This window comes from Amphiura filiformis, unplaced genomic scaffold (assembly GCF_039555335.1).
Source record: "Amphiura filiformis unplaced genomic scaffold, Afil_fr2py scaffold_125, whole genome shotgun sequence".
Taxonomy (NCBI): Eukaryota; Metazoa; Echinodermata; class Ophiuroidea; order Amphilepidida; family Amphiuridae; genus Amphiura; species Amphiura filiformis.
Genome location: NW_027305589.1, coordinates 3,396 through 31,372, shown reverse-complemented (window position 1 = coordinate 31,372; position 27,977 = coordinate 3,396). Strand labels below are relative to the sequence as shown.

General features: G+C 36.8%; 1 protein-coding gene across 1 annotated transcript; it reads left to right on the top strand.

Moving 5' to 3' along the window:
* Window positions 1–1,892: 1,892 nt before the first annotated feature.
* Window positions 1,893–24,706, top strand: LOC140145067 (sodium-coupled monocarboxylate transporter 1-like; the record flags this gene model as incomplete). The annotated part of the gene is made up of 9 exons (XM_072166853.1): window positions 1,893–2,017; window positions 3,563–3,782; window positions 4,936–5,053; window positions 10,322–10,569; window positions 12,200–12,354; window positions 12,689–12,829; window positions 22,287–22,474; window positions 22,993–23,146; window positions 24,601–24,706. Coding segments are annotated over exons 1-9 (1,455 nt in total), but the record flags the coding sequence as incomplete, so codon positions are not given.
* Between the last annotated feature and the right edge of the window lie 3,271 nt (window positions 24,707–27,977).

Below are 27,977 nucleotides of genomic sequence, written 5' to 3'. Positions count from 1 at the left end.
TTACAGAGTAACGGCCGGCTCTATGTTTTAGCGTTTGGGGCCCTGGGGCCCATATTATGTGACACGTGGGGCTCATATATACAAATAGTAGTATAATGCTTAAGACCTATTAGTGTACCAAATCTGAACCCTGTAACTATTTTATTTGCGGAGAAATGGCCGGCCCTTTGTTTTAACATTTGGGCCTCTGGGGCCCCTAGCCTTTAACATCTGGGCCCAAAATGGGCAAAAGGCACATTGAAAACTTAGGGCTCATACATGTACCACATATGAGCCCTAGTGCCCTTATAGTTTTAGAGCTAGCCTTGTCAATCTGTTGCCCCTTATTTTAACATTTGGGGCCCTGGGGCCCATAATATACGACATATGGGGCTCATGTAAACTTGTATATATAGAGTACCCCTGGGGCTATCAGTGTACCAACTTAGGGCCCTGAGGCTGCTTCATCTGATGAGAAACGGCATAGTTTGTGTTTTTACATTTGGGCCCCTGGGGCCCGTGACCTTTGACCTCTGGGGCCGAGATGGGCAAAAGACACATCTGCGGGGTAGGGCCCATAAGTGTACTACATATGGGCCCTGGGGCCCTTGTAGTTTTAGCGCTAGCCTTGACAGAATGATGTGTTTGATAGAAGGAGAAGGAGGAGGAGAAGGAGATGAAACCACAGAATGGCAATATACCCGTCCATGCTTCGCATGCGGGTATAACTACAGGATAACAATATACCCGTCCATGCTTCGCATGCGGGTATAACTAGATGCCACAGTTGACCCCTTCCGCTGCCCACAAACGAAAACTTGGTGGGTGACCAGCATGTGAAAGCCCTTCTTATAAGCTTTCATTTGATTTAAATCTCGTGCTCATATCGCGTATTTTGTGCTTAAATCAACTAAACGTGCATGGTAGTTATATCACGCGAACTTCGAACCCCAGATAATTTCGCTTTTTTGATAAGTTGTCAATATAAATATTAACCGGGTGGTGTTTCCCATAAAGCATGTGTAAATATCTTCTAATGTCAACATTGGAGTAGTTCAAATAGTTTGTTTAGCTAACTAAAAGTTTAAATACCACCTTCAGTTGGGTCAAACTCTTAGTCTTCATAAATTATAACCCCATATTCATAGGTCAATTGCTAGCGACGAATCGAGCGAACGTGTTATTGCCAAATGAATTTTAGGCGGTATTATCAATGCCTCTAATTGACCAATGTTGCCCTACATGTAGTTGACCTATTTATGATCAGCAGTGATTTAATGTGGTACTACACCCCACACTGTAACTTGTCAATAAAAAAAAATGTGTGTGTACTGGAAGCTGACCAATCAGCAGCTCTCATACAAACACACCCACTGCTAAATGCTTTGTTCTCATGAAACTTACCTCTAAACATAACAATTGTCACCCTTTAATTACAAACTGTAGCCTTTTCTGGTAACCATTAATGCTTTTTAATAATGAATAATTAATCTTAATAATGATACTATACTCATAGGCCGACTTTTGGCAGTTTTTCCGACTTTTAAGCCAAACTTTCACTTCCTGTTTGTAGGAAATTACTGTCATGCACTGAAATTCCTTGCCCCTACAATATACATAACTTTTGTTACCAGTGTTTTATTATTTTTTGAGAAAAATGCAAAATGAGTCACAAATTTAACAAGGGGTGTAGAACCACCTTAAAGCTATTAAAAAGCATCGTACATCGTAGCAAAAAAAATACTGCCATTTGTCAAAGCAAAGGGTCCACCCCGCATGCATTCATAATATCAACAGATCAAGAAGAAGTGAAAGATATCGGCCAGTTCGTTTATGCAATCATTTAGTAACTGTAACGGAACGTGACTAACTGGAGAGATAAAGGCCTTTGATAAGTTGTAACGATTCACAAGATGGCTACCAATACTTATCCGCTTGAAATCTGGGACTATGTTGTATTTTCTGTATTTTTAGTGTTTGCTGTTGTAACTGGGCTTTATCATGGCGTCGTGAGAGGAGGGCATCAATCTACACAACAGTGAGTACAAAAAGCAAATTGAGATTCCTCCAACATGTTATGTTTAACGATAAATGCCAATAGCACTGCTTCAGAAGTTCTACGCTTTGAAGGAATCTCGTAAATTAAGTATAAAGTTACCGGATGTTTCCACTCTGAATTTTGATATCCCTATTGCGATTCCAAACAGTGGCGTAGCTAAGGGCTGGGGGAGTGGCTTGGAGTTGGGGGTGGTGTTGGTGGTAGCAGCTGCCCACCCATGTGAGAAGTCTTGCCTTCCTGTGGGATGTTGGTCGATCTGATATTTTTTTACCCGCCATGAAAGTTCCCTTGTTCCCTTGTCCTACCTTTGCTTTTGAAAAAGTCCTGGCAGCTCCCCTGTATATAAGGGGGCTGGCATTTTCTTCGGAAGGGGGGGGCTCCCAAATATATTGGGTGACCGGAGTCAATTTTTTTATGACCTGACCCCCCCTATCGCGGGCAAAAATTTTTACGACCCCCCTATCGCAGGCCGAAACTTTTTATGACCCCCCTTCCAACTACACAGACTCAAGAAAAATTATTTATTGCTGGAACTAAGGGGCGGAGCACACCAAAACTTAAAAAGTGAAGAAAAAGGTGCGGAGCGCATTATAATTGTTATTGCAAGTGTAAATAAGGCGCATAGATTTAGCATAGATTGTACGCACATTTCGATTGCGAAATTAAAGAATGCGCGAGCAGCGCGCGAAAATTTGAGTCACCAGCCCTTAATAATTCTATAACCCCCCTATTTTGAAAAAAAAAAAAAAATATAACCCCCCTATTTTTGTTCTGAAAATTCTATGTATTTTTGGGACCCCCTTCCGAAGAAAATGCCAGCCCCCTAATGCTCCTTCCTTGGCTCTTCCCTTGAATATTATCTTTCATTGCATGCATCGCTTTCCAGTCTCCCCTGTACTCTTCATAAGGGACTGATGTGTAATAATTATTAGCTGAGAGGAGGGGGTCCATACGGTGTGCAAAAAATTGCTTGCACCCCCTCTCGACCTACCCAAAATATTACCACCCGGGCTTATGTTTATTGCAAAGCCCAAGAGTCTACCAGACTTCTCGCCTGCCCCAGTCCGTACGTCACGTGCAGTAGAACAAAGTCACAAAGCTAATCATTGGGCTGAGTAACAAATATGATATTCCAGTTCAGATGATCTTTTTCGATCCAGCTTTCCAGAACGCGACCTTCGCCTGAGGCAATTGGGCTATTCCAGCTCAAATATCCTTCGCAGACGTCACGCTACCTGGGTGCATCACCACAATGGAAAAACAAGCAAAAACGTCGGACTATTTGGTAGTTTTCACATACGGACGATACGTAACCGCCCCTCTGTGTTATACTGTTTGTAGAAGGCGACGTTATCAACTTTATGTCGTGAAGCCACGGTTGCTATATGAGGCACTTCACGAGTTACATACGGTTAGTTTGTAGTGATTTGGTATTCGACTTATACTGGCCTTCGGATTATAAAAAATTGCCTCTTTTTTTTCTTTTTTTCTTTTTCTATTTGATTGATATCATTTTATTTACAGATTTCTTCTCGCCAACCGTAATGTATTTAGCATCCCAGTTGCCATGACATTATTAGCCTCGTTCATATCACCGGTGTCTCTATTAGGCAACCCAGCTGAGACGTTCATATATGGTGGACTGTATATTGATGTCATATTTGGTTTGTGTTGGCTATACCCTCTGATAGCAATTCTCTATGTCCCTGTCTTCTATGGGTTGGAAATTACCAGCGCTAATGAGGTAGGTATATCGCCGTAAATAAATTGCACGATAAATCGCAACAAAGAAAGTCCCTTATTTCAATTACATTTCAATGTGTGGCTCAATCTTTAATTAAACAGACTAAATGTCAAAAGGATTGAGTCTTTTCATAGATCAAAATCGGTATTCTGGCTACGGGTTATAATTATACTATCTTGATAAAATGATTAAGATTTTATTATTTTTCAATCCAATAAATATATCCACAAGTGGAAATACCGTATAAATACTATTTAAAGATCCGAATTTGACAGTCCCGAACTCTGTAATTTGATCAGTTTCATCGTTTAGTATGTTGAACAACCAACATTGACGTGGCTGTCCAATAATTATGTGAACTTGAGGAGGGTATAAAATCCATGTTTGTTAGAATCATGTTTCTCATGTGCGGCGCTGCACCGGTAACTAACCCTGTATGTCTATGTCGCCCTCTGTAGTTCCCTTGTTATGCAGAATCACCATTAAATAATTGATAAGCTGCCCGCTATCATTGACCATACGAGTCATGGCAGCACACCACTAAATCCTTCCGCATTTGGTGTAACCCTTGATAGTCCCGGTAAACATAGGTCGGTAGTGCAAACAAGTGGTTGTCCCTTGGGAGCAAGATGAGTAGCCATGATTGTTTATTATAATTACATTAAAAGATATGCAATTGATCAATGTTCAGAATATCACAAAATGGTGCATCTTGATCTGGTCAAAAAGTTTGGCTCCCTAAAGTAATCCGCGTACGGACATGGTAAGGAGGCATTCGTGCAAGCTGAAAATAAGGGTGGCGCTGTTCAGGTTCAAAAAACCCATTTTAAATTAAATTTTAATCTTTATTTAAGACATTGGTGCTACAAAAATATGAAAAATGGTTTTACATGGGGTAGAAAAACAAACTTACTTTAATGTAAATTTACACGTATTTCAATGGGAGTTTATTTAGTGGTGTGCGCCCTCATAGCTACCAGAATATGACCCGTATGACCAATGATAGCCCGCTGGCTCTCTAGCATCTGGTCCCTACTCGCAAATTCAAGATAATTCATGAAACGCGATTTTAACAAACACACGAATCGTTATTCTGCCAATTATGATAATCATTATTGATGTGAGGGTTCTATCTATCTATCTATTATTCTAGTACCTCCAGCTTCGATTTGACATAACATTACGGATAATAGGAGCAGCCATATTCTTCCTTCAGACAACGTTTTACATGGCTATCGTCACATATTCACCGGCATTAGCTATCCAGGCAGGTAAGGCGACAAAAAACCAAAAAAAAAACCCTGTTCTACGGGCCTGACCGACCCAGATTTTGAACAAATTGGGAGAAATCTTTTTCCTGTACAACTGAATGCCGACCCAAATTTCGGAAATTTCAGGAACAAAATGTTTTTTTGTATTCTCTCAAATTGCAAATCATTTACAGATTTTGGTGATTTTTTGGGTCATTTTTAAAAAAAGAAAGAAAAAGAAACCGACCCTACTTCAAAGGTCCGTTCGCCCGTAGAACAGGGTTTTTTTTTTCGTCGCCTAATGGTAATCTTTTCAGCAATTTTGTTTTGCCAGCAAGCATTTTTATGGTGATATATGTGTGAGAAAACAAGTCAGTGCGTCTTTGGATCTCACTTGGATAATGAAATAAATATATATTTTTTTTATATCCAAAACTAAATTTTGATGAAGAAAATGTGGAGGGGGGGGGGGGGGCTGTCGATCGGGTCAAAGACCTTTCAGTTGTGGTTTACCTTCAACTTCCAGCTTCCCCTGTCGGTACACCCCTGATGCATTAGCTTAACATTTTAACAAATGGTTTTATTTAACCTTGCTTTCAGTCCTTATGTTGAAACTCTATAAGTTGCAAGTCTTTAGTATCGAAATCACGGACCTCACCCTGCCGGGCTCGCGGCCTCTATACCTATATTAATATATCGAATTGCCATGGATTTATGTGTCTTGTTTTGTTATATTTCTTACAGTAACTGACTTTGAGCTGTGGAAAACAATTTTGATAACGGGCTCTCTTTGTACCATTTACACCGCACTGGTGAGTGTTATATAATGCTAATAATTGCAAAATATGCCGTATGCTATATTGGGCATTATTAATTTGTTCCCGTGTACGATGCGTAAACCTCTTTCTTTCTTTGTAAAGGCTTGACATAAAAAGTATGGACTATTTTTTCCCGCAAAATTCCGAGACTAGTCTGGAAGGGGGCTGAATAAACCGTACTGGCTAAATACCAATTGGGTTGTGTCGGGAGATGGTGTAAAATATTTGTTTGATAGAAAATGTGCTTTCCATGACTTGACCATAGCAGTCAAGTAAGCTCAATCAATAAGGCGTTCGACTATGGAGCAAGAGGTTGCGGGTTCGAACCCTGGCGGTGGTTTAGTACGCTCTCGTGGAAAAGTTGAGTTAGCTTGAAATCAGTTAGCAACCTGGACAACCGATTCTTTAGAAATGCTTAGTCGCGCTAAAAGTCGATCAATACATGTTAAAATCAGCACAATTCAGAGATACACCTTTTTGCTATGAAATTAATTTTCTCGGTCAAATATAAAGCAATTTTTTTCTTCAGTAATGTCAGTTAAAAACTTGACTTGCTTGGATATACATTTTTTTTACAAATCCTGGTGTTAAAATTAAGCATCAAATTGTGTCTTTTAGTGTGATATTTTTGATTTTTATAGGCCTTCAGTTCGCCCGCGAGCTTTTTACGGAATTCATTTTTAGCGTCTCAAACTAATATAGTGTGCTAAAGAAAGATATTTCCCACCCTGTAAAGCACATCGTGTGGGTCTATATGTTATAGTTTTGTCAGAATTTCCGTTTTTTGTTTTACCCTTTTCCCTTCATGCTCCGAAAATGTCTAACTCAGTACTTGTATCTCGAGAGCAACCAGCAGAAATAGTCGATATTTCCTTTGTTGTTTATCCAGGTCAATTTTCCATTGAAAACAAATTGCCCGACCAGCGATTTGGTAGCCCAAATCCCCAATTGAGTGTTCTGGTTAAACATGATCAGTAGGAGCGCTATAGGCCTGGGAATTTCTTTGCTATATTGAAGTTCTAGCAACAATGTAGCCATGCCGGTATTCCTATTAAACCCAGGGATATCGATCCACAATGCTAGTACGAGCCTTATAGATTTCACGCGTTGATTTTGAAAAATGGTCAGCCGGCAGTAAAAATGGTGAAATGAAAACGCAAATTCTGACAAAACTATGATATATCGCTCACGGTGATGTGCGTTAGAAAGTTGGGAAAAATCCTTCATTAGCGAACTATCTTACTTTGAAAAGCTAAAGGTTGATCCAAAAAAGGCTCGCGGGCAGAGTTTAAGCCTATCAAAATCGAAAATCTTACACTAAATGACTAAATTTCACGCCTAAGTTTAACACTAGAATTTGAAAAAAAAAATACAGTATCAAGCACTACAATTTTTCTTGACATTTACTGAAAAAATGAAAATGATTGCTTTTCATTTGGCCGAGAAAATTAATTTTACATCGAAAAGGTGTAACTAAAAATTTAGCTCATTTCAACACCAAATTCGATCATTTGTATTGCCTCATTAAATGACTGAGTGAGCCTTGCATAACAAAAGAATCGATTGTCCAGGATGCTAACTGAAATTCTCCTGGACAAGGAATATACTGCTAATTGTATCGTTGTAACCCGTACGAAACTCGGAGAGCTGATCCTGGTTACGATGGTCATTTGTGGAATGTCTACGTGTGCGCTCCTGAAGCTGCAAATTCCCTGTGTTGTTTTTAAACGGATTATGGAATGATGTGGGCCAAAGTGGTCAGCGACAATCTGTAAAGTGTGCTGAGGCTTGTTGATCAACGTATAGGCGTTGTGCCTGTGCGTCACTCTAAATAAATGCGCGCGCTTTTTTACATTATGGTGCACAACATGTATTGAATTAGCCTAAAATGGCGGGTCGATCGATGCATTGAACTTATTAAAGCGATCACAAATGTGAAGAGTGACATCAGCATTGATATATCATCATTAACAACTCAAGCAAACCATGGACGTTGCATTTGGATCAACGAATTCAATGCTAGATTGTTAAAAATCTGCAAAGAATTTAATTACGCTTTTGTTAATAACTCAAATATATCATTATCTCATCTCACCAAAACAGACTTTTTGCATCTTAATAGAAAAGGAATTATACAACTAGCAAAGAATTATATATCTTTTTTATGGGATATGAGAACAACAGAACTGAATCCGTAAACTCAAAGGTCTCTACATGTAATGACAATATTAGTAAACTAAGATGTGCTCAATGTACAACCAAAATTGTTAGACATGATATTTATGTAACTTGTAAAAATTGTACTCTTGATTATCATATTACATGCATTGACTCTCATGAATTTGAGAAATCAAATAATTGGTTTTGCAAATCTTGTTTCTACAAAATATGTAATGAGGAACTCCCATTCAAAGAAAATTATGTTGATCTTCAATGCAAATTACAAAAAGGGCTCAAAATTGCTCATATCAACATCCAGAGTTTTATAAACAAAATTGACTATGTTAACCTACTTATGTATAATAATAATAAGATTGATGTTTTGTTTCTTACAGAAACATGGTTAAATGATGAAATTGATGATTCAGAAATTAATATTAATGGTTATAATACTTTTAGGTTAGATAGGCAAAATGGAATATCTCATGGTGGAATTCTCGCTATTCACAATAAGGGCGCCGCCAGCAGGTTGCGATGTAATCGTGATGTATCATGGGAAAAGGTCGACATCAAGTCCGCGCAATACGAATATTACCATGCTATTACATAGGAACACGTGACAATATTTTTTAGTTTGTCAATATAACGCTATTACACGCAAATCGATAGAGAAAAAATTAATTGTGCACATTTCAAATCACATTATTAAATATTATTGAGTATCGATTCGCGTGTAACACCTTTATTTTGTCAAACTATAAAAAAATATTGTCACATGTTCCTATGTAATAGCATGGTAATATTCGTATTGCGCGGACTTGGATGTCGACACTTTTCCCATGATACATCACGATTACATCGCAAACCGCTGGCGGCGCCCTTATTGTGAATAGCGAGAATTCTTTGTTATGTTAAGGACAGCTTGTCATGTAAACAGAATAATGATCTCCATAACAATGACATTGAAGCTCTTTTCATAGAAATCAATTTACCTAGTACTAAACCTATTCTGATAAGTACTGTGTATAGAACACCAACTGCTACTATTGATTATCTAGATAGACTTAATGATACTTTCCAGAAATGTAACAACTTATATGATGAAGTGTATATCCTAGGAGATTTTAACTTAGATATAGCTAAGACTTTTTATTCTAAAAAGGTATCTACTCTGGCAAATGATTCAAATATGAAGCAATTAATTAATGAATATACAAGGGTAACACCCACAAGTAAAACAAAAATTGACCTGATATTTGTATCTAAGCCAGAAAATGTAATTTCATCAGGAGTTCACAGTTTAGGTCTGAGTGACCATTCATTGATATGTAGTTCGTAAACATAAACAAATAAAACTTCCTCCAAGAAATGTTAAGACTAGATGTTTTAAACAATTTAATGATGCTGATTTTATTAATACTATTCAAAATATTGATTGGAATCAAATTTAAGATATTGATGATGTAAACATTGCACTTAGCACATGGCAATCACTTTTTATTGAAGCATGTGATAAGCATGCACCTTTTAGAGAAAAATGGATTAAAGGATACCTTCCTGAATGGATCAATAGTGATTTTCTAAGATTAAGTAAAGATAGAGACTTCTATTTTGATAAAGCACACAAAACAAACAATCCAGCTGATTGGGATATGGCAAAAACTTTAAGGAATAAAGTTAACAATATGAGATATTATCTTAAAAAGAATTATTGTAACGAAGCTGTTGTTAATAACATGAATGATAGTACAAAACTGTGGAAAAGTATTAAGAAAATTATTCCAAGAAGTAAATCATCCACTGTGCCTAACATTAATTCTAATAATGATGTTCCAAATGCTAAGTATATAGCAGACACATTTAACAAGTATTTTACATCAATTGGTAATGAACTTGGAAAAAAATTTGATACAAATGCAAATGTAAATTGTACATGTAATTCTATTTGCTCTCAACAATGTAATTCATCATCTAAATTTAAATTCCAGGAAATTAGTCCTGAGTTTGTTTTTGATCGATCAGATACGCAATATGAAGATTGATAAATCAACTGGTCTAGATGAATTTAATGTCAAGCTGCTCAAATTAGCTGGACCTTACATTTCAAATTGTCTTGCATATATTTGTAATATATCTTTAAGTAAGTCTATTTTCCCTGATCTATGGAACAAAGCAAAAGTAACACCAATCTATAAATCAGGTGACAAAACTGATGTTGGAAATTATAGGCCCATTTCTGTTCTTCCAATTGTTTCCAAAATTATTGAGAGGGCCATTCATGATCAATTGTATATGTTTATGACTAATGCAGGTCTTCTCTCTGAAGATCAATCTGGTTTCCGTGCCAACCATTCAACTACCACAACTTTACTTAATGTAGAAGATTTTATTCTTAAGAACATGGATAGTGGATTTGCTACTGGTGTTATATTTATTGATTTAAAGAAAGCTTTTGACACGGTCAACCATGAAATACTTCTTAAAAAACTTGCAAAATATGGTGTTCAAGGCATAGAGCTTCTGTGGTTTAAATCATATTTGTATGAAAGATCTCAAACAGTTAGTGTCAATTCTTCTTTATCTGATTTTGAAAATGTAAATATTGGAATTCCGCAAGGATCAATCTTGGGTCCTTTGTTATTTATTATTTTTGTAAATTGTATGCCTAATGCTGTTAACTGTAAAACCATTATGTATGCAGATGATACAAGTTTAATGTGTAAAGGAAAGAATGTTTTGGAATTGCAAGCTAAACTGGAGTCAAGTCTTCACAGTGTAGCAAATTGGTTTCACGTAAACAAACTTACTTTAAATGTTGATAAGACCAAGTTTATGATCTTTGGTACCAACCACATGCTTGAAAAGTTTAATGATATAAATCTAACATTTGAGGGTAGTTTTATTATTGAACGAGTTCATGAGTTTAAATATCTTGGAGTAAAACTTGATTCTAAACTTTCTTGGTCAGCTCATGTAGATTATTTATGTAAAAATGTTTCTAAAAAATTTGGTGTCATTAGGCGTGTTAAATACTTCCTGCCTCGTCAAACCATTGTTATGTTATCAAATGCACTTGTTATGCCTCAATTTGATTATGGAAGTTCTGTATGGAGTAATTTTTCTAGTGAATTTCAAACAAGGCTGCAAGTGTTACAAAATCAGCTAGCCAGGACAATTTTATCTGCAGATATTAGAACACCAATAAGTAACTTAATGAGTGCACTAAAGTGGATAAAACTAAATGATAGATGGCAAAATCAACTTCTCGTTTTAGTTTTTAAGTGTTTAAGATATAGGGCCATCTTATCTATCATCTCAATTTGAATTTGTTCATGATAGTCATATGCATATTACCAGGAATCATACATCAAACACTTTGGTTGCACCAAAATGTAATTCAAATTCAGGCAAGCGTACATTCCATGTCAGAGCTGTTAATACTTGGAATGGAATTGCACCTCAAATCCGCAAAGAATTAAATAATATGTCTTTGTATCAATTTAAAGTGCAAACAAATATTTCTGCTAAATAACTTGTATTTCTATTCCCTTATAAATTGTGCTTTTATAAAGACATCTTAACTTTAGTTTGTATTTTGTATAATCTTTGCTATATGTAACCAATATTATGCTTTTGATTTATCATGTGTATTTACCGTTTATCAATTTATGTACTTTACATTATGTATAATTGTATGAGGGCCTGCTTGGAAAGCAGTGCTTGACACTGAAGTGGAATTACCCTCAATAAAGAAAGATTATTATTATTAATAAATAAATGATTTTTTTTTTGGAGGGGGGCGGTAAAATTTCTGAATTTCTGAACATTGTTCTGATATTATCAAATTTATTGAAATTTGAGGTGATATTTACTGAACTGAAATTCACTTGCAATGTACCAGTTTTGAATGTAGGAGGAGATTTTGAAAACAAAAATGGCTCTTAAAAGAGGTACGTACTCAGGCCAAGCGTTATAAACTTACTGTACACAAATAAACAGCGTGAGTTCATTGGACAATCAGGAATCCGCGCAGCTGTTTTTGTACCGTAAACTTTTGATCATTGATGGATTAAGTCGATCAATAATTGATTGATTGATTGTTGATCGTTTCGAATAATTGAGTGATTGAGTCAATTGATTAGTTGATTGTTTACTTGTTTGATTACTAGTTTTATTAATTGACTTATAGGGTGGAATGAAAGCCGTGATCTGGACTGATGTGTTCATGTTCATCGTTATGTTTGGTACATTAATCACTGTGCTTATTATGGGATGCATAGAAGTTGGTGGAGTGAAACGTGTGTGGAATTTCAACAAAGATCAAGGACGAATGGACTTGTTTTAGTAAGTTAATCAGAACATTAACATCGGAAGCATTTTAAATTCTTTTTTAATTCCCCATTCAACTCAAAATTTTGTTTTTTGTTTCATTTATTCTTTAACCTGGGACACGCAATTAGTTGGAAACACAATTAATTATCTGATTTTTATTAAGGCCCAGGTAACTTTTTGTGAAGTCTTTAGTTGGATGCTACTCGGCAACATTTATATTAAAATCAAGTCAGCAGAAAGCACTGTTTAAATTATATTCATCAATTGTATTGATTTGTACTTTGTAATATATTTCTCACATAAATCCATTGCTTGTTGTTTCTGTGGTGTATATATTTAATTTCAGCTTTCCTAAGGATCTCACAGCTCGAATGTCTTTCCCGTCAATGTTTGTTGGTGGCTGTCTTAATAATCTTGCTTTGTGGGCTGTCAGTCAGACATCTGTTCAACGTATGTTGGCTGCAAAGTCTCTCAGAGATGCCAAGATGTAAGTGAATGACGTGAATGATAGAGAGGTTGCGATTCCCATATACGTCGTATATTGTAAGACCAAATCCCTGTCATGTTACAAAGCGATGTCACTTATTCAGTCAGTATTTAAAGATAGGAAATGAACGCGCTGCTAACGCGGAAAATGCACATAATGTGTCCATTTTATAATATATTAAAGACAGTCAAGATAGGAAATGAACGCGCTGCTAACGCGGAAAATGCACATAATGTGTCCATTTTATAATTTATTAAAGACAGTCAAGATAGGAAATGAACGCGCTGCTAACGCGGAAAATGCACATAATGTGTCCATTTTATAATATATTAAAGACAGTGAAGATAGGAAATGAACGCGCTGCTAACGCGGAAAATGCATATAATGTGTCCATTTTATAATTTATTAAAGACAGTCAAGATAGGAAATGAACGCGCTGCTAACGCGGTAAAATGCACATAATGTGTCCATTTTATAATATATTAAAGACAGTCAAGATAGGAAATGAACGCGCTGCTAACGCGGAAAATGCACATTATGTGTCCATTTTATAATATATTAAAGACAGTCAAGATAGGAAATGAACGCGCTGCTAACGCGGAAAATGCACATAATGTGTCCATTTTATAATATATTAAAGACAGTCAAGATAGGAAATGAACGCGCTGCTAACGCGGAAAATGCACATAATGTGTCCATTTTATAATTTATTAAAGACAGTCAAGATAGGAAATGAACGCGCTGCTAACGCGGAAAATGCACATAATGTGTCCATTTTATAATATATTAAAGACAGTCAAGATAGGAAATGAACGCGCTGCTAACGCGGAAAATGCACATAATATGTCCATTTTATAATATATTAAAGACAGTCAAGATAAGAAATGAACGCGCTGCTAACGCGGAAAATGCACATAATGTGTCCATTTTATTAAAGGTTAAAGACCACTAATAGGCCTGGGCGATACATTGAAATACGACGAGGAACTATTTGTTTTCATGGCATTCGAAAAGACTGCATTAAAATCGCTGAAATTGATCAAGTTATATAGCCAAAAAGTACTTTTTAGAGTTTGATGCTTCAAAATGGTACATTTTCTCTCATTATATGACATTTTTGATGTAATAGTACCAAAATTCATACGCACGGCTTCGGTTTTTGTAAATAGTCGCCTTATCATATTGTAACTTTCAGCTTCGAGGGCGCACTGTCATTTTAAGGTGTTTACGGTTCAGTGCGTTAAAACAAGAAAAGTCTCAGGTCAACCTATGTTGAATTTTTGATCATTTGGCATCTAAATCATATAGTTTCACCTGATATTGGTGGCATTGAACTGTGAGAGTTCTGAATATGAGAAAATTCCACCCGAAATTAGGCATTTTCCCATTGAAACACGTGTAATACATAATTAGTGGTATTTAACCTATAGAAACACTGAATTCTATGGTTCTGATATTCGTCATGGAGACTTTTCTAGCTATTTTTGCTTACATTTCTCAATATTTCTCTGTATTTGCCCTGGCAAGAAAACGTGCATCTTCTTCGACTACTAAGGTATGTTTTAGAACCCGTTGAGGTAGTAACGGGTTGAGGGGGGGGCTTGTGGCATTAGTATTGGGTTTACGGCTGGTTTCTGTGATTTCAGGGCTTCTAAATTCAACAACCTTCGCTTGCGTGCGTATACATATAGAAAGCTTAATGATGATGAAAAATCAATGTTGATGATCATATAGACTTGCCACTTTGTTAATTCGACCCACATGCACATTTTGTTGGTGATTTCCTTGCCCTAAATAACGTACATAGGCCTATACGTGTAAATACAGTATAGGCCTAGGCTAGGCATTTTGCTTAAGCTTTAAGGCGCATGTAAGGCCTATAGTCACGTGTAAAATAAAACCTAGTCTTTGTGTACATGTTGTCTATGGGCCTCTACAGCATCCTGTGTGGCCTCACTCTATCCTAACACAAGCCGAACCCTAACTTGATCTATAACTCTATTTTAAACCCATACATATATTTATCGGACCTAGCCGTATCTCTATCCATATCCATGAGCCTAGCCCTATAAAAACCCTATTCCTAATGCGAACCTGACCCTAATCAACAATTCTAACACTAAACAGCAAGCCTATATCGTAACACTAACCCTAAATCAATCTTAATCTGATCTGATCGTGTTAGGACAGGCTACAGATACGAATCTCCAGATATAGTCCTAGGTTGAAGCAAAAACAGCGAAACAGTCATCATACAGGGTGTCCGAAAATCATTGATATTTTACTCGTCATGCTGTTTTCCAGAAATTTTCTTGTTAAAACATGTATTGCAAATGTCAATGTTTACATTCATGACATTTTACCCGAGATTGGAGCACTTTTGTGCTTATATAGGTTAAAGACCACTAATAGGCCTGGGCGATACATTGAAATACGACGAGGAACTATTTGTTTTCATGGCATTCGAAAAGACTGCATTAAAATCGCTGAAATTGATCAAGTTATATAGCCAAAAAGTACTTTTTAGAGTTTGATGCTTCAAAATGGTACATTTTCTCTCATTATATGACATTTTTGATGTAATAGTACCAAAATTCATACGCACGGCTTCGGTTTTTTGTAAATAGTCGCCTTATCATATTGTAACTTTCAGCTTCGAGGGCGCACTGTCATTTTAAGGTGTTTACGGTTCAGTGCGTTAAAACAAGAAAAGTCTCAGGTCAACCTATGTTGAATTTTTGATCATTTGGCATCTAAATCATATAGTTTCACCTGATATTGGTGGCATTGAACTGTGAGAGTTCTGAATATGAGAAAATTCCACCCGAAATTAGGCATTTTCCCATTGAAACACGTGTAATACATAATTAGTGGTATTTAACCTATAGAAACACTGAATTCTATGGTTCTGATATTCGTCATGGAGACTTTTCTAGCTATTTTTTGCTTACATTTCTCAATATTTCTCTGTATTTGCCCTGGCAAGAAAACGTGCATCTTCTTCGACTACTAAGGTATGTTTTTAGAACCCGTTGAGGTAGTAACGGGTTGAGGGGGGGGGGGGCTTGTGGCATTAGTATTGGGTTTACGGCTGGTTTCTGTGATTTCAGGGCTTCTAAATTCAACAACCTTCGCTTGCGTGCGTATACATATAGAAAGCTTAATGATGATGAAAAATCAATGTTGATGATCATATAGACTTGCCACTTTGTTAATTCGACCCACATGCACATTTTGTTGGTGATTTCCTTGCCCTAAATAACGTACATAGGCCTATACGTGTAAATACAGTATAGGCCTAGGCTAGGCATTTTGCTTAAGCTTTAAGGCGCATGTAAGGCCTATAGTCACGTGTAAAATAAAACCTAGTCTTTGTGTACATGTTGTCTATGGGCCTCTACAGCATCCTGTGTGGCCTCACTCTATCCTAACACAAGCCGAACCCTAACTTGATCTATAACTCTATTTTAAACCCATACATATATTTATCGGACCTAGCCGTATCTCTATCCATATCCATGAGCCTAGCCCTATAAAAACCCTATTCCTAATGCGAACCTGACCCTAATCAACAATTCTAACACTAAACAGCAAGCCTATATCGTAACACTAACCCTAAATCAATCTTAATCTGATCTGATCGTGTTAGGACAGGCTACAGATACGAATCTCCAGATATAGTCCTAGGTTGAAGCAAAAACAGCGAAACAGTCATCATACAGGGTGTCCGAAAATCATTGATATTTTACTCGTCATGCTGTTTTCCAGAAATTTTCTTGTTAAAACATGTATTGCAAATGTCAATGTTTACATTCATGACATTTTACCCGAGATTGGAGCACTTTTGTGCTTATATAGGTTAAAGACCACTAATAGGCCTGGGCGATACATTGAAATACGACGAGGAACTATTTGTTTTCATGGCATTCGAAAAGACTGCATTAAAATCGCTGAAATTGATCAAGTTATATAGCCAAAAAAGTACTTTTTAGAGTTTGATGCTTCAAAATGGTACATTTTCTCTCATTATATGACATTTTTGTTGTAATAGTACCAAAATTCATACGCACGGCTTCGGTTTTTTGTAAATAGTCGCCTTATCATATTGTAACTTTCAGCTTCGAGGGCGCACTGTCATTTTAAGGTGTTTACGGTTCAGTGCGTTAAAACAAGAAAAGTCTCAGGTCAACCTATGTTGAATTTTTGATCATTTGCATCTAAATCATATAGTTTCACCTGATATTGGTGGCATTGAACTGTGAGAGTTCTGAATATGAGAAAATTCCACCCGAAATTAGGCATTTTCCCATTGAAACACGTGTAATACATAATTAGTGGTATTTAACCTATAGAAACACTGAATTCTATGGTTCTGATATTCGTCATGGAGACTTTTCTAGCTATTTTTTGCTTACATTTCTCAATATTTCTCTGTATTTGCCCTGGCAAGAAAACGTGCATCTTCTTCGACTACTAAGGTATGTTTTTAGAACCCGTTGAGGTAGTAACGGGTTGAGGGGGGGGCTTGTGGCATTAGTATTGGGTTTACGGCTGGTTTCTGTGATTTCAGGGCTTCTAAATTCAACAACCTTCGCTTGCGTGCGTATACATATAGAAAGCTTAATGATGAAAAAAATCAATGTTGATGATCATATAGACTTGCCACTTTGTTAATTCGACCCACATGCACATTTTGTTGGTGATTTCCTTGCCCTAAATAACGTACATAGGCCTATACGTGTAAATACAGTATAGGCCTAGGCTAGGCATTTTGCTTAAGCTTTAAGGCGCATGTAAGGCCTATAGTCACGTGTAAAATAAAACCTAGTCTTTGTGTACATGTTGTCTATGGGCCTCTACAGCATCCTGTGTGGCCTCACTCTATCCTAACACAAGCCGAACCCTAACTTGATCTATAACTCTATTTTAAACCCATACATATATTTATCGGACCTAGCCGTATCTCTATCCATATCCATGAGCCTAGCCCTATAAAAACCCTATTCCTAATGCGAACCTGACCCTAATCAACAATTCTAACACTAAACAGCAAGCCTATATCGTAACACTAACCCTAAATCAATCTTAATCTGATCTGATCGTGTTAGGACAGGCTACAGATACGAATCTCCAGATATAGTCCTAGGTTGAAGCAAAAACAGCGAAACAGTCATCATACAGGGTGTCCGAAAATCATTGATATTTTACTCGTCATGCTGTTTTCAAGAAATTTTCTTGTTAAAACATGTATTGCAAATGTCAATGTTTACATTCATGACATTTTACCCGAGATTGGAGCACTTTTGTGCTTATATAGGTTAAAGACCACTAATAGGCCTGGGCGATACATTGAAATACGACGAGGAACTATTTGTTTTCATGGCATTCGAAAAGACTGCATTAAAATCGCTGAAATTGATCAAGTTATATAGCCAAAAAGTACTTTTTAGAGTTTGATGCTTCAAAATGGTACATTTTCTCTCATTATATGACATTTTTGATGTAATAGTACCAAAATTCATACGCACGGCTTCGGTTTTTTGTAAATAGTCGCCTTATCATATTGTAACTTTCAGCTTCGAGGGCGCACTGTCATTTTAAGGTGTTTACGGTTCAGTGCGTTAAAACAAGAAAAGTCTCAGGTCAACCTATGTTGAATTTTTGATCATTTGGCATCTAAATCATATAGTTTCACCTGATATTGGTGGCATTGAACTGTGAGAGTTCTGAATATGAGAAAATTCCACCCGAAATTAGGCATTTTCCCATTGAAACACGTGTAATACATAATTAGTGGTATTTAACCTATAGACAGTCAAGGATATTGAACATGCGAAGGAAAGTTAAGATAATAAAGTAGCAGTGAGGTGCAAAAACCGGACTTCATTCGAACATGTACGTGCAGATTGTCATGGAAATATGTATGAGATCGGCGTGTAAAAATCGAGGTTGCGATTGGCTTCTTTGATACAAACTTCCACGTGTAACTCCGTTTAAAGACATTCAAATAGACATGTTTTAGTGAGTTTAGGGGGTGAGTTGGAACAAGTGAGTCGTGGATGAGTAGCCTGAAAAAAGTATAACGCATAAGTAAGTATATAAGTATAATACATTACAATACTACAATGTATGATTTTCTAATTTTTGTAATTTGTAAAATATGAATGTTTGGTTTGCAAAGTGACGGATTAACTACCATAGCAATAGATAAATACAATTTTTTTAAACTATATCGCCTTACACTGCAACCTTCACGCGGTACCTATGCATTGAACCAGAGATGTCAAACAAATGCTGACCACTCACACCTGTAAGATTAGTATCTTTGAAAAGAGCGGTATTGTGTTCAATCTGTGATTGCAGACATACACGGGTGATGAGTGCAACCTGCTTGTAGTCAAGGGCGATATATTCAAAATTGTATTCATCTATTGCTATGGTAGTTTTTAACAGCGATGGGGGGGGGGGGGTGCTGTTTAGTTTGGGTAAAGTCTTTTGAATTGCGCCTGAATTTTTTTCTAGGAAATTTAAAAGACTTAACCCAAACAAAACAGCTCCCTTTTATTGTGTCCGCTAATCCTCAAAATGGCTTATTGAGAGATGGACAAGCAGGACAAAAGATTGAATGAAAACGTAATCAGGCAATGAGTGAGTGATTGAGTTAGAGCAAACCTTTCTCAAATGATTTGATAAAACTATTTCATTTGTGTGAAACGTTTGCTGACGATTTAAAATACAATACTATTTCTCCCCGTTTTAGTTCAGTGTGGCTCAATCTGCCTTTCATTGTTACCATAAAATTCATTTTGGCTTTTACTGGGCTCGTGATATACACGTATTACTATGGCGATGGTAAGTGTATTATATGTATTATATTTTTTTGCTTCATATAATTGAATTTTTGAATTCAAAGCACCTCTATGTATAAAACAATGTTCTTCAAAATAGTCTTGTCTATAATCTGAAGTATTTTTTTAGCTTGTTTATCGTCAAAATTTATCTACACTGCTGAGTAATCTACCAGATTTTTTCCAGCCAGGACGGCTCCGGAAAATCTAAAAAGTGGGTTTTGGGGTGGGGTGATGGGTGTGGGTGGTTGGGGAGGTTAGGAGCTAATAAATTTTTCACCAATTTTTTTCAAGTTACATTTTACAGGTGTTACAGCCCCCTAATACCCACACAGCTTAGAGCTGTCACCTTGATGACAGTCAAAAAGGTATACTTTCATTAATTTTCAATAATTTTTCGCCCTTTTTTCTTCATAATTTTTTTGCCGCCCCTTAAGTACCGCCCTTTTCTTTTATTTATTTTATTTTTGCCGCCCCTTCTTTTTTGCCGCCCCTACTTTTTACCCGGGGGGCTGGCAAATGTTGTAGCATTAATATTTGCTTTAATAAACTTTGTGTCTTGGTCTTGTTTTTTTGCTTCAAGATAACTCTAATTTACCAGCTAGTACGACCAGTACGCCCACATTTAACAAAGGTATGCTGCGATTATTTCATTATATCAATTCATTTTGTGACTAATTCCAAAGTAACGGAGAGGACACATTTAACTCCCCTTCGATATTTGCCGTAACAGACATGACTTTATTTACCACGAGTTTGTTTTTAAATGAATACTTGCAAAATCCTGCACTCTAGGTTTTGCAACGGATAACGTTTATAGGTTAATAAACGCGTATTACTTGTTGGGAGAGAAATTAGACAAAATAATGCACGCGCGCTGATGTTGATGCGTCTAATGCACGAGCCCCCAAGGAGTGCATTATTTTGTTTAGTTTCTCGAGAAGAAAGAAAAATGCGTGATATTTCTGTTTTTATAACGAATTATCACTAAATATGTTGGAAAATAGAAAGAAATATAAATGCATCAATCCGTCCGAAAAATGAATCAATCTTACGCGACGCGAACGCGTGCGAAACACTGCGCGTAGTACGCAGAGTGCACAATATACACAATCAATGCATGTTTCGTATTTTTCTAACGCTTGCTCTGATTGGTTCTCGCTATCAAAGAGTGTATGAAAGTTGTTTGTTGCACTGTCTTGATGCTACATACTTTGAATAAACCTGTGACAATATGACAATATAAATCCAATAAAACAGCCATAGTTGTCAATTGTCTTTTGGAAAAGGGCTCGTAACTGGTAAAAGATATTTCTTGGCTATTTATATTGCACTAACGAAAATTCAAACGCATATTTCCAGAACAACTGTTTTAGTGCACTAACACTTAGTTGTCCAGAAAATACATGGTGTAATGTGTATGAAGAGCAAAGAAATTGTCTTCTAACAATTACGAGCCCTTTTTGACACATTACTCGTATTACCATTTAATGGTAATTATCAAATTACGTACCGTATCAAGAGAGTGCAACAAACGGTTCAACCATTTGTTCACGACTACATTAACCGTTGCAAACTGCAGAGTGTGTCTGTTTCTGAGCGAACTTTAACAATGTTAAACAGTTTTTAATGTTACTTTGTGGCCACCCAGATGATAGGTACTTTTTCATTTCATACCAAATTTGTGATGGTTGGACCTGTATTCCACACATGTATGGGATTATCAGAATAAGTGACTCCATTTTAAATCTACATTCTCTATGTGGGGGATTAAGATCATGTCTTCCATAAGGGGTAGATGGATTTCAACTGGAATAGCCTATTTGGTCAGTGGCTCTTTCCACTGATTGTTAAATGATAACGTAAATGTCTTAACTTTGTAAAACCTCATAATAAACCTGAAAACGCTTCTCAAAGCTGCCGTTTGTATTTCTGACACATAAGCAAATTGCGTTCTTTGTCATACAAAATTGATTGGTTTTTTTACCAAAAGGTTACTATGAAATTCTTACCGACGAGGAAACAAGAAGCCCTCCAAATTACACCAAATCCGACCAGGTGCGTATTGACATAAAAATAATGTCCATTTCACTCTTAACAGCAGGGCCGCCGAAAGATGGCCCTAGCTTGGGGTACCGGTGAATAAAATGGCGTAGTCAGGTTTTCGTAACGGGATGGGGGATTTGTGGTATAAATTTTTCATGTACCTACAAAACATGACCCGGGGGTTAACGCATGCAAAATGCTGAACAATGTTTTTGGATTCACTAATTCAGGTGATATTATGCACATATTGTAGATCCTGATTTATTACGTAAGTGAGCAATTTGGCCACATTCCAGGATACCAGGGACTCTTTATATCATGTATTTTTGCAAGCACTTTAAGGTAAAATACAAAATCTTTTCATGTTTTTATTCTAAATGAACAATACTGTGTTTGATCACATTATTAAGCCATTTTCATATCGCACTGTAAATTCTGGTGTGGATGCATGGTAACTAGTAAAATTGAAATTGGTTGGTCTGCTTTGGGGTGCAGACATTTCAACCTTCAGAAATAACCCGTAGCTCACAGGGTAACAACTGTTTCCTTGCCTTTGTCCACAGTACAGTGTCATCTGGTTTGAATGCCATGGTAGCCGTTACATTGGTTGATATTATAAGACCAATAAGGACATGGCGGAAGGGGAATCATTCGAGAAAATCAACTCATCATGAGACAATACACAACGTTGTCAGGAATTCAGAGACAGCGGAAAGTGATAAGACAGATACGCTACTCACCAAAATTCTAAGTGAGTATAAAGCTAATTTAAATATGGTTACGTATGTATGTATGTTGACCTGCTCGTCCCGTGTTGATCCCATCCACCCCATAGACACCACCAAACCCCACATACCCAAACACTTTGCAACCTCACTCCAGGTTTGATAATAATATCAACGAAAACAGTCACCATCAATACGATATCAAGAAAACCGTTTTAATCACAGCTTCCAAAACGTTACATTTATATAACAAAATCAAAAGCAGTTAAACTTATTACATAATTACAAGCATATCTCATTTTTTTTTAAATACCAAGTTGTTAAAAAGTATTAGACCTGCAATTGTAATTGATACCCAATGCTGCTTATTCCATCGACTGCAGTGTACGGTGTCAAGGATCGTGATTGGTATGGCGTTCCTTAATACCGACATGTGGTCCACTGTTTGCAAACTATTGGTCTTTGTATTAGGTACGTGGACGCACAGACCTTTGCTTCTTTATAATAACGTAACTCCAAATTATTAATATAATTCTTTCATTAGCTGGCGTGTTTGGTGCCATTGCGGTGGGTATGGCTTTCCTCAGTACCGAGATGGGGTCCCTCGTTTTAATATCATATTCTGTATTTGGCGCTGTTGGCGGACCACTGGTTGGCGCATTCTCACTTGGTATGCTATGGAAAAGAGCTAATGCTAAGTAAGTATATTCAAATGCAAATTTATTTATTTTCCATAAAGAACAACAAAGTAATAAAAGAAAAAGAAAAACGTCAAAAATAGACGGACGATGTCTATCGAAAAGCAAACGCCTGAAAACTCTTGCCCCCCCCCATTGTATGCATAAAAGACTCACCAAACTCACGCAGAAATACACCACAACACACCCACCCAACGCATGCACATCCAAAACCCACCCACATCATACACAAGGCACAAAAGTGCACCCACACGTACACAGAACGTACACGCGACGTGGAGATAATGTTGAAAATAAAAAAAAAAAAAAAAAATTGTCCGTTAAACAATATATTAAAGACAGTCAAGAAAAATTAACCTGCGAAGAAAAGTCTAACTATTAATATGATGCTTTTTGTTTGTGAGAAATCATTTTAATAAAGCAACAATGAGGTATGAAAATTTGACCTCATTCATACGTGCGGGTCTTACGTGCAGATTGTCCCTTCCTAACTTTCTTTCTTTCTTTCTTTCTTTCTTTCTTTCTTTCTTTCTTTCTTTCTTTCTTTCTTTCTTTCTTTCTTTCTTTCTTTCTTTCTTTCTTTCTTTCTTTCTTTCTTTCTTTCTTTCTTTCTTTCTTTCTTTCTTTCTTTCTTTCTTTCTTTCTTTCTTTCTTTCTTTCTTTCTTTCTTTCTTTCTTTCTTTCTTTCTTTCTTTCTTTCTTTCTTATGCATGTATTCAATTGCTTCAGCAATCCTCTTTACGGGATGCAAAAATATCGTTGCCCGGCTTTCCACCTGCTATATGTATTGTATATCTAACATTTCCAAATCTTAAAAAATAGACTTGACAGCTGCAGCGAGTAGATAATTTTAACGGTTTATAGTTTTCTCAATTAATTGCCAAAAATTACTTGCCCCTCCACTTTTGATCTACCAAAATCGCCTTTATACCCTCTGGCTGGCAAAAATATTCTTGCTTCATCCTAATTTTATATACTTTAAATACGTCCAGAAATATTATACCATCACGAAAAGATGTTGATTTGGCGTCGATTTATAAATAAATTGTGTGAATTTATAATACACAATTTAATGACAAATATTTTCTCATAATCCTTCCACCGAGGTCCGGTTGAGAGAGATGTCTTTCGCAAAACATGGCTGTGGCCTTCGTGGACTTGAAGGAGCGCGTAGCGCGAAACCAGACCGAAAGGCTGGACCGAGCGCAACGAAGCTTTGTCTGGATAAGTTATTTAGTGCCTGATAGTACACTAAAGCGACAGAGCCCGAAAGTAGCCCGACAGGACCCCAAAGCAGCCCAACAGAGCCCCAAAGCAATCCGACAGAGGTCAAAAGTAGCCCGACAGCTCTCGCAAAACTCGACTATAGGCATACATAATTCACGTTTTGCTCAAATTCGGTTAATCATTATACCTTTTACCGATATAAAACCACCAACATATTGTGTTTGTAGGGGTACATTACTGGGAGTTTGTGCGGGATCTACTTTGGGTATCTGGATAACTATTGGCACTAATGTGAACTCTGGTAATCTGGATGAGGCATTTCCTTTATATAAGGTAAGATCTGATGATGGTTTACATATTTCTATTAACATGATTAATAATAAATTGTCGTGATTTCCGCATATTAACTTGATCAACGAATGCAAACAAGTACACTGTCCCTATTATATAAACTAGATGCCTTACACGATATGCCGAGCGGTGGTACCGACAACGCCATCAGATTGAAAACGCCAAAACGATTACTACAAATAGTTGAACTACAACGCTACTGATTCATGATTCGTAATAAGGGATTGCCAGGTGAGCTGTAGGCTCGTACAGTATGGCAGATTTACCTTTATTATTGTAATTTTGCAGACCGATTTCATTTTCGAATACATCACAGCCCAAGAGATTTTAACAAAATACAGAGAAATTGGAATGGCTGCTCACCACATACATAAAATTGTTGGGGGCGCCACAGTAGAGTTTGTACAAACTATATCCAGAGCATGTGGTCACAGTTTTGGCATTGTTTTGGATTGTAGGCTTGTAGAGGTAACAACACCGAGTGCGTTAAAATTATGAACTCAATCTGCTGGTGTTGGTACCGACCATGGCAAAACGGATATGCACTGCAAATATCGCAAATGACGCCCTCTACAGTCAGCATAATATTACCCTACAGTTATCTTGGGTTCGTCTATATGAAAAAAACCACGACAATTCCTATTATAATCAGCCCAATTCCCGTATGACTTTCGGCTAACTAACCCTAATCATCTTTTGTCTCCATGTGGTATGTTTTTCTGTCACCACCTGTATGTTATTATTTTATTTCAGTTATCATTTATGTGGTATGGTTTTTTTACCATTTCAACCACCCTGTTGATCGGAATAATCGCTAGTGAGCTGGTTCGTTTTTTATTCACAGAAGAACGAAATAAAGCGATAAACCCAAAGTTACTGGCAACATTTTTAAGGTAGGAATAAAATCACGGTAACAATGTTTATGTAATTCAGGCAATAAAGATACTTTTTCTCTCAACTTGAAATTATAAGGTCCCAAGACCACCACATTAAAAGTCCTAAAATGGTAAAAGGGGCCCAACTTGCATAAAACCAGCAAAATGGCCGATTAGCCTACGCAGGGGTCAAAATTCAAATCTAGTATGGTATTGAAGGGACCTTATAGAAATGATTTGTGTTGAAAAAACATTGTTGCAATCAGTTTTAAGCGAACTCTTGCTTTACGTGGCCTAATATGCAGTGTACGATTTTTTTGGAACTCAGGTTATGGCAGAATACATTTGCCATGCATGGATTATGCTTAAGGCTCATCAACACCGTAATACGGATACATTTTCCATGCATGGGTTATGCGTAAGGCTCATCAACACCGTAATACGGAATAAATCGTAGTACCACAAGATCTATTTCCGGTCAGTAGCCTCAAATCTAAAATTGAGCATGTTATGATATTTCTTTGAGCTTTCTCTTATATTTGAATCTTCACTGGGCAAGAATTAAGAGAGAAAAAAAAGACATCCGGTGTAATGCAAATAGTATCTTCCCCACAAGTAAGAGAATAATAGCACAAATAACTTCTTATATTTCCCAAATGTTTCTTAAACCTTTTCATATGTTTCAAACAAACAAAACCCCGTGAGTTCGTCAGCTTATTTACATTGAACAAAGCAAGTATTAACAATCCTCTCCTTGTCAACAAAATTTGATTTTGCCACTTCGTCCGGTCCGCCTCAAGAATTTGTGAAATAAAGTTGTCTGGACGAGGTGTCTCATAATCGCTTCCTTAGAGTTCTGCGATTCCATGTCAAAGGATTATTGCGATTCCTTTCGCAGTTACCATGGTTACTGACTTCATGCATTTCTACATTCGTTTCAGGCCACACATTGCCACAGATATGCTAAACATCGACGATATAGATGAGGTACGGTTGACAACGTACAAACATACCGACGGGAATGATGTGAGAATCACCGAAAGCAAAGGTCAACATCATCCAGGACAGATCAATGAAGCGATCACGACGGAATAGGAAACAAAAGCCTGATGCACATTTTGTTCATACGAGCAACAATCAAAAGTAATTTAGGCGACAAAAAAGCCCCGTTCTATGGGCCGACTGACCCAGATTTTGCATTGTGGGGATTTGTGTAGCTGTATGCAAGTTAAAACAGTAGAATAGTTGTTTTGGCGAAAGTGGAATGATTTGGACTAAAAATCTTTTTGAAAAAATTCAGAAAATGATTTTTCAAGCTGTCTGTGATTGTTTAGGGTCATTATAAAAAAAAACTTGACCGACTGTAGTACTTGGCTCGTAGTAGACTTCGCACGACCCTTGTAATTTATCAACCATCTATCTGGCCTTCCCCTCTCTCCAAACGTTCTGAATAAACATGCGCAAGAACCGCGAAAAATGCAAAGCCATGTTTTCTAGACGTAAACATGGCGAAAAGCTAAATCGACTTGCCGGAGATTACTTTTTATTAATGTTTCAAGAAGTGAGATCAACAATATTAATAAAATAAGACATTTTAGGTCCTAGCTCATATGATTTGTGAATTCCACCGTCAAAATTGGGGAAAAAAGAGACCACGAATGATTTTTTCTCATCAATTTCAACGAAAATGTAGTCGAAATTTTTAGGCACCTTTATTTCTCCCCTAAACATAACAAAGGTTTATGTCTATACAGTTGGTAACTATAAGGTATTTCAACTCGAGTCTTTTCATTATCATACATCTAAAAATTCAAAAGTACAAATAAGTTAACACTAAAACTACTACGCGAATGCAAATAGATCAAATGGACAGTGGGCTTTTTCAAGTTCGCAGTTTTGATTTCTCCATTTTTCAGAAACTAAAATCAAGAGATTATAAAAGAGTTATCATGCTAGAAAGCTGGAAAACCCTGCCGTAGTCGAAAAGTATAGTAGCCTGTCCATTAGTTTTTTGACTTAACTATTACGTAATAGTTCAATTCATCCCTCCGTTATATACGTCTGTTATATCATCAGTTAATAATACATGTATATCTCCTCTACATTATGTACAGAAAAATAATACTAGGTTTATTTGAACATGTGTACTATCCTATCAAATGTAGCTTTACCTGGCTATTCTTTTTGCTCGCGAATTACACTGATACATTTGAAGACTTATTTTGTGTACATTGCTGACATCTAACCATGAAATATGCGCTTCCTCAATTACGTAAAAAGAAACCGAAAACACTTTGTCAGATTTTCGGTTTATAGGATAGAGACACAGCTACCGGTAAGAACATCCGCTGAGAGTTTACAACCAAGAAGTGGAACAG